At 29.9% G+C, this 14,744-nt stretch overlaps 3 protein-coding genes across 4 annotated transcripts; 1 reads left to right on the top strand and 2 right to left on the bottom strand.

The window, feature by feature from the left end:
• Positions 1-412: 412 nt before the first annotated feature.
• On the bottom strand, positions 413-7,346 carry LOC130663140 (U1 small nuclear ribonucleoprotein 70 kDa). The gene is made up of 7 exons (XM_057462239.1): positions 7,014-7,346; positions 6,696-6,878; positions 6,457-6,519; positions 5,719-5,800; positions 1,955-2,198; positions 1,516-1,874; positions 413-1,452 (listed from the first exon to the last, which is right to left on the bottom strand). Exons 1-7 carry the CDS (start codon positions 7,155-7,157, stop codon positions 1,295-1,297), a joined length of 1,233 nt encoding a protein of 410 aa, XP_057318222.1. The 5' UTR covers positions 7,158-7,346; the 3' UTR covers positions 413-1,294.
• Positions 7,347-8,181: 835 nt separating this feature from the next.
• On the top strand, positions 8,182-9,539 carry LOC130678552 (transmembrane protein 98-like). Of its 2 annotated transcripts, none has more exons than XM_057485832.1 (4): positions 8,182-8,549; positions 8,618-8,718; positions 8,785-8,917; positions 8,985-9,539. In XM_057485832.1, exons 1-4 carry the CDS (start codon positions 8,397-8,399, stop codon positions 9,258-9,260), a joined length of 663 nt encoding a protein of 220 aa, XP_057341815.1. In that variant the 5' UTR covers positions 8,182-8,396; the 3' UTR covers positions 9,261-9,539. The 2 variants fall into 2 exon arrangements, with proteins under 2 accessions (XP_057341815.1, XP_057341814.1); XM_057485831.1 differs by having other exon boundaries at positions 8,191-8,549; positions 8,612-8,718; positions 8,985-9,532.
• Positions 9,540-10,424: 885 nt separating this feature from the next.
• LOC130678548 (ATP-binding cassette sub-family F member 2) lies at positions 10,425-14,193 on the bottom strand. Its single transcript, XM_057485814.1, has 6 exons — positions 14,043-14,193; positions 13,434-13,612; positions 11,588-12,771; positions 11,315-11,506; positions 11,040-11,243; positions 10,425-10,615 (listed from the first exon to the last, which is right to left on the bottom strand). The coding sequence occupies exons 2-6, from the start codon at positions 13,603-13,605 to the stop codon at positions 10,472-10,474; spliced, it is 1,896 nt and encodes a 631-aa protein (XP_057341797.1). The 5' UTR covers positions 13,606-13,612; positions 14,043-14,193; the 3' UTR covers positions 10,425-10,471.
• Between the last annotated feature and the right edge of the window lie 551 nt (positions 14,194-14,744).

The raw sequence follows: 14,744 nt of genomic DNA, 5'->3' as shown, positions 1-14,744 counted from the left end.
AAAATCATATTTGTATTTTCTTCAGGTTAAATTAAAACGTATAACGTTTTACTTTAAATTCATTTATTTATCAACACTCGCTTTTAAAATTAATAATCACTGAATCTATTGAAAAATACATAAAATTTTTTTTACTGAATTATTTTAAAAATGATTTTAAGTTTAAAAATAAATATTATTTTCATCTTATGAACTGTTTATTTTATTTTAAATGTATAAATATACTGACTTTTGCATATATAAATACATACAGCAATTAACTCTTTAATTATTAAATCATTATGATCAATAGTAATTTTTGAAAATCATTTACTTGTTTATATACAGATTAAATCAATAAACCTAATTCATTAAATAGATCATTTTCTTTTATCTTTCACTTTTAATCCGAAAAAAATATATATGTATATATTTTTTTTATCAACGTATTGAAGAATAATTAAATTTATTAGTATTCTGTGTAAAAAAAATTCGTTTCAAAAAAATTCTAAAAAAGTTCGACAGGTGGAACTTCTAAACTTAAGACAGATTTTAACTTTTTTTGAACTTTTGTAATTTTGAGAGTAAAAAAAAAAAAAGTTTCCCTAGGATTTTTATGAGCGAATTTTGAGTAAAAAAAAAGAATAATTTTAAAAGTTATTTTTACTACAATTTACCCTCGTTCCAAAAAAGTTCTTATTGGAAACCAATAGCCTCATAAGGTTCCATGACAACTAATCCCCGACAAGTGATCACATGACAATTGATCCCACAGACAATTTGGGATCAATATAAGATATTTGTTTAATTATAAGATATTTCATAGCATATTTATTATAGATCTTCAAATAAATTATTTTTTATTATTGTGAAAATAATAAATCAATCATCGATGGGATCATATATCCGTGGGATCATTTTGTAGGGATCGCTTGTAGTATAAAATTATTGGGATCAGTTGACGGCACACCGCCTCATAAGAATAAAAAAACATTAATGAAAAGTTTCAAATTTGAGGTTCTAATCTGTCTCAGTTTATAAGTTCCACATGTCAAATTTTTTGGAACGAATTTTTTTTACACGGGATGAAGTTAAAAATGTAAAAGTAATTAATTTATCGTTGTACAAACACACATTGTCAGAAATAACGATATCGATTACCGGTCACTGTAACGTCAATGGCGAGGATTTGAAAAAGAAAATTAAAATTAAGATAAAAAAAAAAAAGAAAAAAAAAATAATAGTTAACAAAAAAAGATCAATATTACAGCAATGTCATAACTAATTAATTAATTAATAAATCATTAATTATAAATTAATGATATTCTGGTACGGAATCATAATTATAAGACGGCTGATCATTACGATTCTCTGGAATTCTATACTTCTCTTCAACTTCATTGTCGTCTTCATACTTTACTTGAGCGAAGTAAGGTGTCGTCGATGTATAAGAATTATTATAATCTGGATAATCTGTAATTAATAAAATTAATTAGTAAATTAATTAAGTTATTTGTCAAAACAATAATTATTTACCGTCAAGAGGTTCTTCTTTGACACGAATCTCTTTAGTGTCTTCATCAGGAACACGCTCGCGGTCTTTACGGTCCCGTCGTTCGCGGTCGCGCTTATCTCTCTTACGTTCGCGATCGCGGTCACGGTCAGTGCGGTCATTACTACGTGACCGTCTGCGTTTACGATCTCGATCACGGTCCGAACGATCTCTATCCCGTTCACGTCTATCACGTGAACGTTCTTCCCGCTGTATTTCCTCTACTTCTGGCTCAGCGCCGCGTTCACGACTACGTCTACGTTTACGTTCCCGAGATCTACTTCGCGATCTTCGTTTACGTTCACGCGATCTTCTACGTTCTCTGTCAATACGATCGCGATCACTGTAACAAAATAAATAAATAAGTAATTAAATCCAATGACCAATACTATAAATCTTTCATAAATAAAATAAAATAATTACCGTTCACGATCAAGTCCACGTCCAGTTGCTTCACGTTCACGTTCCAATCGGTATCGCTCCCGTTCCCTTTCATTATCCTCCCTACCAGAATGTTTGATATTGACATCAGGACCTCCTCTACGTGTACCACCAAGACCACCACCAAGTCTACGTGGTAGCCATCCTTTAACTGTTCTTGCACGTTCAACATCCACCAACACTCTGCGGCCATCTATTTTCTTACCATCCGCATGTTTATAAGCAGCTAAAATTATTCAATTTAAATATATAGTTTATTTGCTTACAACAGGTACCACCTAATCAGGAATCAATTTATAAATTTAATAAACTTATCAATCAATTCATTTATTGTCCTTTTTTTTTTTTTAAATAATTACACCTTAACGAGGTTCACTTTCTTCAATATTTTTCATACCAATGACTTACTACACTGGTCGTATTAAATTAATAATAATAAATTACCGCGGTTTTGTACTGATGATACTGTAAATGTGTACCTTTTAAAAAATTACCATAATTAACATTCCTAACAGATAATATTATTTATAACGACACGGTAAAAACGCTAATTGGCTGTCATCTTACCCAATGACTGCCCTTATTTTTTTTTAAATCATTTAATTGTACACAGATACTCAATTATCAATTACTTATTATTAATTATTGTAAAAACACTTTTAATAATTTTTTTAATTAAATATAAATTTATTTATCCTTAAGATTTTTTATATTTAATTATAAATTATTAACGTTTTTTTTTTTTGGGGGAGTTTAATAAATAATAATAATTAGTAATTGAAAACAGAGAAATAAGTGTAATTATGTTGAATTATTTTTTGATAATAATTATATCAGATACAAAATATACCTACCGCGACTACTTACGTACGGAAGTTAACACAAAGCTTAGAGGAACTTTTTAATTGTGAAATTCAACAACTTGTAAGTAACTCGCGATCAGAGGATAGAGTAGACCATCGCGTACTATTTCATTGGAAAGTTGCCCCAAAGACTTCTTCATATGTTCGATCTCCATAGTATTTTTATATTTATTACCTGGTGCGCTTTATATATTTTTTTACTCATACTTTATTTACATTTTTATTCAATTTACTTACGACCACCGTGCGCATTTTTTTTTTAATGTAATTTAAATGATTTTATTTTTACTATATTATATCAAATCAACATCTAATTTTAAGTCGATACTATTTTGTGATAAATAAAATATAAAGAATAATTAATTTTAAATAAATAAATAAATAAATAATGAATCTAAAGTTTTATTTAAAATCATTTACTCGTTGATTCATTCGCATCATTCACACTTTAGTTAATTTCATTTAATCTATGTACGTACGTTAAGCCGATTTTGTGACGAATAAATTAGTATTCTAGATCGAAATTGATGTAAATCAGGACTTTTATGATTTTGTTTTATTTATTAGATTAATTAATAAATACGTAATCAAATAAACTCGGAGATAAGCGACAGATGTACGTTAATTTGGGTTAAATGGCAAGAGTAATTTATCTAAATATTTTATCTCCGTACTCACCTACTGTTTATATATTTTTTAATCGTACGAGTAATGACTGTTATTTTGACAGCCTGCTAATTAGTTAATGTAATCTAATGTTTTTATAATATTTGGTCTCATAATTTCTCTAGTCACGAAAAAATTTTTTTTTTAAATTTTATAAATTAAGGTAAGAGACCCAGTACCCGATCAGGGAACTAGTGGTGTGCCGTCAACTGATCCCAACAATTTTATACCACGACAAGTGATCCCTACAAATTGATCCCACCGAGATCTGATCCCATCAACAACTAATTTACATAATTTAACTTTTTATATTTAAAACAGTGAATTACAATGACTTATGTCATAGTAATTAATTAATAATCAATTATTTTATGAATTTGTCAGTGGGATCCATTATCGTGTGATAACTTGTCGGGGATCAGTTGTCATGAAACTGGAACTAGTACTTCATCTTGTATATCTATATTTAGTAAAATTTAGTAAATATATATATAAACAAATCATGAGTGATCGGGTACTGGGTCTCTTACCTTACCTCCATAATTTTTTTTGTCAAAGTCTACTCTGATTTTTAAAAAGTAAAATAATTACTCGAATAAAAGTATGAAAGAATATACTTTGGTATGCGTTATTAATTACTTTGTATATTATCGCGTTTGTTTAAAATTTATAATTAAAATTATAATAAAGAAACTAATGTCTGTAACTGCTGATAGATATGTATAAAACTAAATTTGTTTAATACCGAAGACAAAATAATTATTGAAGTCTGTACTAAGATAAAGTACCTGTTAGTCACCTACTACTATGTGCCTATATTTTTAAACACTGAAAATTATTTCATTTCTTATTGACTAAATAGCCTTCTTGTAGAGTTTATTATTTTTACCCTAGTAAATTATTTCTTTAGTATAGAAACCCAAGGGAGCTGATGACTGTATTTTTGATAAAAAATTTTTTTTTTACGACATTTTATTATTAATTTTAGCATCATAAGAACCTGTACCTAGAGGCGTAACTCTACTCTATAGACCACGATCCTGAAGTTAGCAGACAATTAAAAATTTTCTGATTTTTTTTGAACAATTAAATTTGAATAAAAAAAAAAAAATAAAAATATGCACATGTAGAAAATTTGAAAGACTATAAGTGAATTTTTTTTAAATATTTTTTTTTTATAATTTGTCGCTTAAAAAAATTCCAAAAATTATTAGACGTCGGCTAACTTCAGTATCATCTATAGACCACCGTCCATCTTACGGCTCCAAAATAATTATTGATAAAATATCATGATAGAAAATTAATCAGCAAAATATAAGCAGTTAGTCTCCTGTGAGTTTTCATAAAAATAATAATTCAATTGATTGAAAATAAGTAATAATCTATTTTATTAGTAAAATGGCAATCGGATACTTGACCAAAAATATATGAAAAATAATTTATTGGAAGGCAACTTGTAAAGGGTGCAGTAAGTGAATTGTCTACTCTATATTTAAACCAAATTTTATAAAAATAAATAATGTTTGAATCATTAGACAAACATTCAAAAATAAAATTAAATTTCCATCGCTGGATTCCCTGAACCTCTTGATTTACCGCGAAGCCCAATGATCAATTTCAATGTAGAATGCTAAAATATATGTAACCGCGACGCGAGAGTTAATCAAGAAAAAAATCATAATAAATAAATAAATAAGTAAATAAATAAATAAAATAGACGTCCGTATAGTCTAGACTCATTCAAACCGCAGTGTAAAAATATTTATCATCATCATAAACCAGGGTGATAATTAAATAGACTCTAGCAAACGTCGTTGTATGTTGGATCTTACCACACATACAAACCTATAATTTATCAGGCAGGTTCAGGGATTTTGCATGGAATAGTGAACGGCACTAGTTGCCGGCAGCGGCCGCCACGCTGTACCAAGAACAAGATAAAAACTCTGTATTAATCAAAAACAGCCAATAATTTCTTATATTTTTTGTTGTTGTTGTCAATCGTTCAGCATTTAATTAATTGCTTTCAGAGATGCCTGCATAGATTTATCGCGGAATTCCCCCGGTAAACATTTTTTAAAAATAATAATAACAAACCCGCCCACCCTAGTTTCTATCTCAGTGACGCTAAGGCCAACTTCCAAATAGTTGGATCTATTAGACAATCTCCAGTTTATTTTCTTCGGAACTTATTTATTATTTTTATTGTTTACTTACAGTGCATGTCCCTTTCGTGTTCATACTCAATGAATGCGTACCCTCTTGGTTTTCCATTGACTGTATTGTGGATGACAACAATCTAAACAAATAATGATAATATTTAAATTAAAAATCACATCCATGATTTAAATATAAATATATAAATATATATGACATTAACAGGAACGTGGATAGTAATAATACGTTTATTCTTTATCACATTTTGAATTTTTCAACGTTCCGGTCTGTTAATTGACCTTATCATACATTTAGAAAATAAACACATGTTAGGACTGATGCAGAGTTATCCAACGCTGATATGCAATACTATGAAAATCATAATAAGTAAAACGCAATAAACATTAAACTATAATGCACTTTAAAACTCATTACAAATTAACCAAATCCATTAATCATAAAAATTTTTAACAAATAAAAATAATAAAACGTCTAATTAGCAAATTGTCTAACTCCATTTCAGATAATCCAAATAATTAATTCCACATGTAGAATATGTATGATATTTTTGTCTGGGTTACTCAAATAATATTTTTTCTGACTATTACTATCTGAAAATTGCCCAGAATCACCTACTGAAAAATATCAAGTTAGACAATTTGCTAATTAGAACGTCGATGTGCTAAAAAATAAACATTTTATTACCGTCCACGTTCCTGTCAATGTCATATATATTATTATCATAATTATTGTCATAAGTAACAAATAATTAACACCAGTAAATTAATTAATTAGTACCTTCTTAACTGGCCCATAAACTTCAAACTCTCTTCTAAGTTTTGATTCCGACGTATCATAGTTCTGAAATAAAATAAATTTAAATAAAATAAATTGAATTAAAATGTACCAGACATCAGACAATTTAAAAATTTTACTTTATCAATTATTTACTCTATTTACAAATAATTTTAAATTTGCCTGGTGTCTGCTACATTCACACTCATATTAAAATTTGAATTAAAAATAAAAATACATACAATTCGTGCGACAAATAAAGTTTTAAATGGATCAGCAGTAACATTTGGAATAGCTGCTGGATCCCATACTGCTATTTCCTGTTCAAGTTTGTAAGCAACTTGCTCAGCACGTTCACGTCTCCGACGTTCTAGACGTTCTTCACGTGTTTCCACCCGGAGTGGCGGGGGTGTATCTTTTGGATCCTGTAAACAATCATTGTTTGATCAATCATTTATCCTACACGCTAATGTCTAATTAACCTTAACGATACTTAACTACGGGGAGTTTTCAACTCAAGTAAAAACAGTTTTTGAATAAATAATAAATAATTTACTAACCTCAAAGTATTTTAGAAATGATCCGACGCCGAGATATCCACCATTCTTCTTTTCATGCGGAAGTTTGCTAACTGGTGGTAAATATGGTATTGGATCACGCGGAGCAAATAGTGCCAGCAAATTTGGTGGCAAAAACTGCGTCATTTTTAATATATAATTAACTAATTACTTCAAACGATAATACACATTGTAATAAATTAAATACTAGTCGAACGAACAGATCAGGTTACTTTGTTTTAATTTAATACTTTTGTAAAAATTATTATAAAAACTGATGTCGTGGTAACAGCAGCCAAGCCCCGTCCCGTTGGTCGTCTGTCCTCGTCTTTTTGCGTTTTCTTCCTCAATCTGGTGCGCATGCGTACGATTTATTTTACTCCATGATTCTGAAGTTAGCCATGAGTGTGAATATAGCGGACATAAGACAATTTATAAATTTTTTTTTAAATTTATGATCCTGAAGTTCGCAGACAATCCAAAATTTTCGGATTTTTTTTCAACAAATCAATTACAAAAAAATGAAAACTAAAAATATGCATGTGTAGAAAATTTAAAAAACCACCGGTGTAATTTATTCAAATTTGTTTTTTTTTTTTAAATTTACTGTCTAAAAGAAAATCAAAAAATTGTTAGACGTCGGCTAACTTCAATATCATTTAAATTTCAAGTAAATAGATAAATAAATTGAAATAATGAAATTTTAAAAAATGCGCGCGCAGATCTTGTATTTTTCTAAATATGCATTTTTTAATTTTTATTCAACTTACGTTTTACTTTAGTATTACAAAATTTAAAAACTGTCAACTGTCAGCTACATTCACGCTCATGGTTACCAGACGTCTAATAAGTTTTTGAATTTTTTTTAAAACAATGAGATCAAAAAATAAAATATTCAAAAAATTGCACCTGCAGTTTTTTGAATTTTCTACATGTGTACTTTTGGCTTTTTTTTTTTTTTTAAATTGATTTGATGAAAAAAAATCAGAAAATTGTCAATTGTCTGCTAACTTCAGGATCATTGTCCTGTCACCTGGCGGAAAAAAATAAAAATCCCACATGGTAAATTATCATCTCAACTTATCTGTAATCTAATCATCTCTAATTTCTAGATAATAATAATAATTACATATGCATAAAATTATCTCGAGTTTTCTACATATATATGTATATATCAACATACATATCATTTATGAGCAAGAGCAAGTTCCAGGTTCGTAACAGTCAGTACCTCCCACCAGAATGGCGCATCAAAGTTTCTTCTCCAAAACGTTTATAAAAGACATGATTTAAAAAAAAAAAAAAAGTTTATCAATTGGTTTATTGTTGACAAGTAATATGACAGTAAATAAATGAAATAAATTGACGATTGACAGTGAAATAGACATGAGTGCTCCGATGTCAGTGAGTAGTGCGAGCTCTTCGACAGCACCAGGTATGGAAACTGTGGTAGCGGTAGCACTGGGTGCTCTGGCTGCTGTATTTCTTGGTGCCTTGTTTGTACTGCTGGTTATATGTCGTCGTCAACGTTGTTATTATGTATGTATCTCCTTTCAAATTTAATTTATGACGATGATTGATGGTAATTGATAAATTGACAGAAACAGAAAGACGCAGACTTGAACTCAGACTTGCTGGAAGTTGATAACGGATGTACTTTGGGCCTGGATGCTTGGGAAGGCGAAGAATGGCTTGCTGGTGCTGAAAGGTATTACTCAACAATCAACATTCATTTGTTAAAAAATACAAATATATTTAATTGTAATATGATTAGATGGGTTGATGATGCTACTGGATTAGCTCCACCTTGCATCGCTGTATTACGGTCATGTCATTCACTCGCTGCAAGTCTGACAGCTATTGCTGGAACTGTCAACAGCAATACTGTACCTCTAGAAATTGTTGATGTAAGTTGATGTTGGTATTGATGTTTATTTTTCTGTCTTACAAATAATTATGTCTGATGATCAATAGGTTGCGCGACGTATTCCACCACGTGTTGATGATGTAGTACGCAGTTTGTATCCACCATTGGATGCAAGACTCCTGGAAGCGCGTGTCGCTGCTCTGGTACTGGCAGTAACTCATCTCGCGCTTGTTACCAAACACGGTGTTCCTAAAAGTCAAGCTAGGAAATTAGCATTCATTGATCAAGCGCTGCAAGACATGGATACTCATCTACTGGTACTGAGAAATGCTGCTCTAGCTCAGGAAACTACTTGTTCTATTCCTGCATCTACACCAGTTTAATATACTTCATTTATTTCTTAAATATATAAATATATATATTTTTTATCTCACATTAGGGTTATTCTCTGACAGTGTCCTCACTTTTTAAAAATTTTCAATGACAACTGTCAAAATGGTATCAAAATTTTATCAAAAAAATTACTTGCAGTTGATATCAATTGGAAGTTAAACGAAATTTTTTGAATAAATTTTAGTAAAAAAATCTTAATACCAATTTTATAATTCGAATTTTCAAATTTTGTAGCCTGAAATTTATTCAACAAATTTCGTTCAACTTTTAATTGATAACTGTAAGTAATTTTTTTTGATTAATTAATTAGTCAAATTTTAATACGCTTGAGTCGTTTAAAATTTTTAATAAGTGTGGACACTGTCTAAGAATGCTCTTAATTAATACAGTATTTTATATTATATTATATTATATTATATATATATAATTTTTTTTTAATTAGTAAGCTAATTAATTATTGATCAAAGAAAATTTTCAAAACAGAACAAAGTACTATTGACTCTCAAATTTTTGTATATATATATATATATATATATATATGTTGACGTTTTTTAAATATTAAAAATATTTTCTAAGATGTTTATAGATGTATAAGATAAAACAAAGTATTGTCTTCCAATATAAATAAATATATATGTTGACAATCAATTAAACGCAATATTTAAATCCCTCCGGCGTTATTTTATTTTAATTTAATTTACATCAATTTCAAAATTTTATATATTTAAATACTAATTTGTTGATTTAAGTGCAACTTTTTTTCATTAAAAACTTGATAATTTTTTTTCACGTGACAAGCATTGATTTTTTTTTTTTTTTTTTTATTTAAACTTTAATTTATTAATGAGCTAATTTATTTATTATTATTAAATAAACTTATTGTGGTTTAAAATTTGATTGAATTCATAAGATTTTCGATTAAATAAATTACCTAAGTCAATTGACACGTTTAGTTACGCTACATAGTAGCGTATAAAGTGACAATGACGAGATGTAATACTTAAATTGTCGTTAATTGTATGTACTCTCTATCGAAAGTTTATGGTGGTATAATAATCATAAGTATATTAATATTAATAATAATAATAATAATAATAATAATAATAATTATAAAAACACGATGGAATTGATTTAATCGAATTGAACAGAGAGAAGAATCGGATAAAAATATTTATATTCAACGTATGAACATTTAAATTAATTATTTTCCACGTCCCAGTAACTCTTTTTGTCGCGTTTGATTATCCTTCAGTACTTTATTTTTCAAATGTTCCTTGTAATCCAAAATATTGCCTTGCCATTTAGTTACCGCACCATTTTCACAGACCCAAATTTCTTCAGCGACCTAATTTATGAAGAAAAATATTTATTTATAAATGTTTACTTTACATAAAAGCCCATTCATAAAATACGTCACGCAAAATTTTACTTTTTTACTTTCCTCCCTTTTGTCACACTGTCACATTTTCTATGATCCCCTTATCAGTATTGCGTTACAAATGATCCCCCCCTCCTATTATGACGTCATTATATACATCGACATATTTATTTATACACAAATATGAAACTAATGACTTTCTGTCGTAAAAAAAATAAAACTTAAAAAAAGGAGAAAAATTCAAAATTATTGGATGAGCGCGAACGTCACGTTTTTTTTAGATCTCCCGACCCATGTTGCATCTTGTCAGTTGACACCCCATCCTCCCCCAAGAGCGAACGTATTTTATGAACGGCCTTTAATATAAATAATGAATTTAAAAATAATTTACTTGATTAATAAGTCTGAAGTCGTGAGAGACGAGAACCATTCCACCATCGAAATCATTTATAGCTTCAGCGAGTGCGTCGATTGTCTCCATGTCCAAGTGATTGGTAGGTTCGTCCATCAATAATAAATGCGGTACTTGCCAAGCCAGCCAAGCGAACACAACACGACAACGTTGTCCATCAGATAATTGTCTGATAGGACACACCTGTAAAAAAGTATCAATTATTAATAGCCATTATTATTAAGAAAATTAAAAATATTTGTAATCAAACTTACTTGTTGACGACCAGTTAAACCATAGCGACCAATAATTTTACGCATTTCCTCGCGCTCTTTAACTTCCGGAAATGATTTCAGCATGTAGTCCAATGGGGACATATCTAAGTCTAATAATTCATGCAAATGTTGGTGGTATCTAGCGATACGAAGATGGCTGTTCTTTCTAATCATTCCACTAGTTGGTACCAGCTATTAAATAACCATAGTATCATTAGTAATATTGTAACGATTGCGTTAATTATTTACTATAAAATAATATAATAAACTTACGTCTCCATAAAGTAGTTTGAGTAACGTACTCTTACCAGCACCATTGGGACCGACAAGAGCCAGTCTAGTATCAAGATCAATACCGAACTCCAAGTTTCTATAGATCCAAGGCGAATCGTCATTGTACCGGAAGCTGACATTCTGTACCATGATAACTGGAGGCGGTATACCACCGCAAGATGGAAAGTAAAAGTTCAATACTTTATCAGTTGATACTTTTTCGGTAAGACCTTGCGCGACCATTTTCGCAAGAGTTTTTTCCTTAGATTGGGCCTGACGCGCCAGTTTAGCGGAACCGTGACCGAAACGCGCAATGTAATTTTTCATATGAGCGATTTGGTCCTGCTCCCACTGATACTGCTTCGATTGATTTTCCAGCAGCTCCATACGTGTTTTAATAAATGCTTCATAGTTACCAGTGTAGTACTTAAGTTGTTTTTTATTCAAATGAATGATATTTGAACAGATACCGTTTAGGAAATCTTGAGAGTGTGATATTATAACGAGAATACGTTTGTATGTTTTCAACTCTTCTTCAAGCCACACACAGGCGTCAAGATCTAAATGATTTGTCGGCTCATCGAGCAACAGCAAGTGAGGCTTGACGTAAAGAGCACGAGCCAAAGCGATACGCATACGCCAACCTCCGGAAAAATCTCGCGTTGCAGTGCGCTGCATTTTTGTTGTAAAACCGAGACCGTGAAGCAAATGGGCAGCACGGGCTTCGGCAGTGTCTGCAGACATGTCTTCAAGACGCTCATAGACGTCCATTAGTTGTTCCTGAGCGTCTTCTTCTGGACAATCTATCAATTCTTCAGCTAATTTTTCTAAACGCACACGTTCTTCGTCAACTTCCATGACACATTGCAGCGCAGTTTTGCTACTAGCGGGCATTTCACGGGACAAATGAAATATATCGATGGCTTCAGGTATTGGGACTTCCCGATTACCAATAACTGAAAGCAATGTCGATTTTCCAGAACCATTTTGTCCTAGTAAACCGTAACGTCTTCCGCAGTTTAGCTCAAGCATGGTATCCTGCAGAAGCTCGCATCCGTGAAATGTTATTGAGAAATTAGATATTTTAATATCACGACTACGTGGATGTGACGCTAAACTTCCAGTGCAGGCACGAGCTTCAGCATTCAGACGCGCATCTGCTTCTAATTTCAGGCATAGTGCCTCTAAAAAATTTTTTTTAATAATAATAATTAATTACTGTAATTACTTTTTAAAAATTTTAAATTTATTGATAAATAAATAAAATAATTTATATCAAAACGATAAATTAAAAAAAAAATATTTTTAAAAAATTGCCTCCATAGATTTTTTAATTTTCTACACGTGCATTTTTTTAGTTTTTTTTTTTTTTTGTAATCGACTCGTTAAAAAAAATTGTTAATTGTCTACGAACTTTAGGACCGTAAATTAGCCGACGTCTAATAATTCTTTGATTTTTTTAAAAGCGATAAATTTTAAAAGAAAATATTTAAAAAAATATGACAGTAAAGTTGGCGGACATCAGACAATTTTTAAAATTTTAAAATAATAAAATAAACTTTTTTAAACAAAAAAATTAAAAAATAAGCTTGTGGGAAATTCGAAAATCACTACATGCATTTTTTTATCATATCAATTTAATTGTTTAATTTTTTATATGTAATTAAAAAATTGTCTTATGTCTGCTACATTTACACTCATAAAAAAATTGCGCCTACAGTTTTTTAAATTTTCTACATGTGCATTTTTTTTTTTTAAATGAGCGATGAAAAAAAAATTAGAAAATTTGTAATCGTCTGGTAACTTCAGGATAATTTAAAATTGTAAATGTAAAATTATCGGTTACCTTCAGCACTCAATACTCCATTAGTTCCGTTCTCGTTGTTTGATGATGCATTGGTCTGATCCTTTCCATCCTCCTTGGTGGGATTGGTCGACACTGGTTTCTTACCAGTTTGTCTAGCTTTGGCTGCTTCCTTTTTCTTGGCCTGTTGTTTTTTTTTAGCGTCCGATGGCATCTTAAATCTAAATCATCAGGACTTAATTAATCATCTTAAATATTAAACCATAACCTTCATTATGAATTAATAATTACGAACTGTAATTATAAAGATACTGAATAATTTATTACGTAAGATAATTCAAGGAATGGAGAAATTTTTTCTTTTTTTTTACAGAATGCTCTATAATATTCTAGTATCTAAGCGCTTTAAAATAGATCATTTAAGTGCATGCATAGTAACAAAGAGAGCACGTTGCTCGATATCAGTATAAATTAAATGGTGAAAATTATTTCGTGACCTCCTACAGCGATTAGAGGATTTTTATTTAATTTTTAATCTTAATTGTTTTTAAAAATTGTTTTTTTGTTTATTGCTATGGAGAAGGCTCGGGAAATTATAAAACTGATTAAATAAAATGGTTATTAATAATTAAATGGATTGTGATGTATTACCTGGTTGTGCGCCAAAATGAGAGATTCTGAAAGTTGAGTTTTATATATCTGAGAATATTTAACTTCACGTGGATTTATGGATGATAAAAGAGAGAGTTGAACCGTCAAAATGACGTTAGAGTACGCGGATATTAACAGGAGATGTCAGCACTAGAAAAAATGAGCGGTTTTTTTGAAAATTTTATTTAAAAAATAAATGAATTTATAAATATGATTTTTTGAATTAAATATCGATGTTCGAAAAAAAAATTTGAAAACTGATTGACTTTGGGGCCAAATTCAAAATTTTAAACTGTTTCGGAGTTGAAGAAGGGAAAATGTTGTTTGAGATTTGAAGATCTTTGAGCTGGGAATTTTATTTTATAAATGGGTTTGGACATCAATTCAGAAGTTGATTTATATGAAAAGTTAGATAAGCTTTGATTTGAATCTGAGCTTTTTTTTTGAAGGAGTTTCTGAAACTATACAGTATCAATTGAAAGGATTGTAGCGGTGAAAAAGAGAGCTTTGAAGACGGAAACTGATATAATTTTTGGAAATTTGGGATTTAAATAGAAATTTTTAAGAAACATAAGTTTTGGTAACATGACTTTTGAATGACATAATAGCAATTTCGATCGAGTTATCCGACCAAAAGTTGTAGAAAATTTACATGTATATTACTATACATATATAACGCATACATATATCTAAATATAGACA

The sequence above is a fragment of the Microplitis mediator genome, chromosome 2 (genome assembly GCF_029852145.1).
Source record: "Microplitis mediator isolate UGA2020A chromosome 2, iyMicMedi2.1, whole genome shotgun sequence".
Taxonomy (NCBI): domain Eukaryota; kingdom Metazoa; phylum Arthropoda; class Insecta; order Hymenoptera; family Braconidae; genus Microplitis; species Microplitis mediator.
Note: the sequence above shows the minus strand (reverse complement) of the source record. Positions and strands in the feature narration are given on the sequence as shown.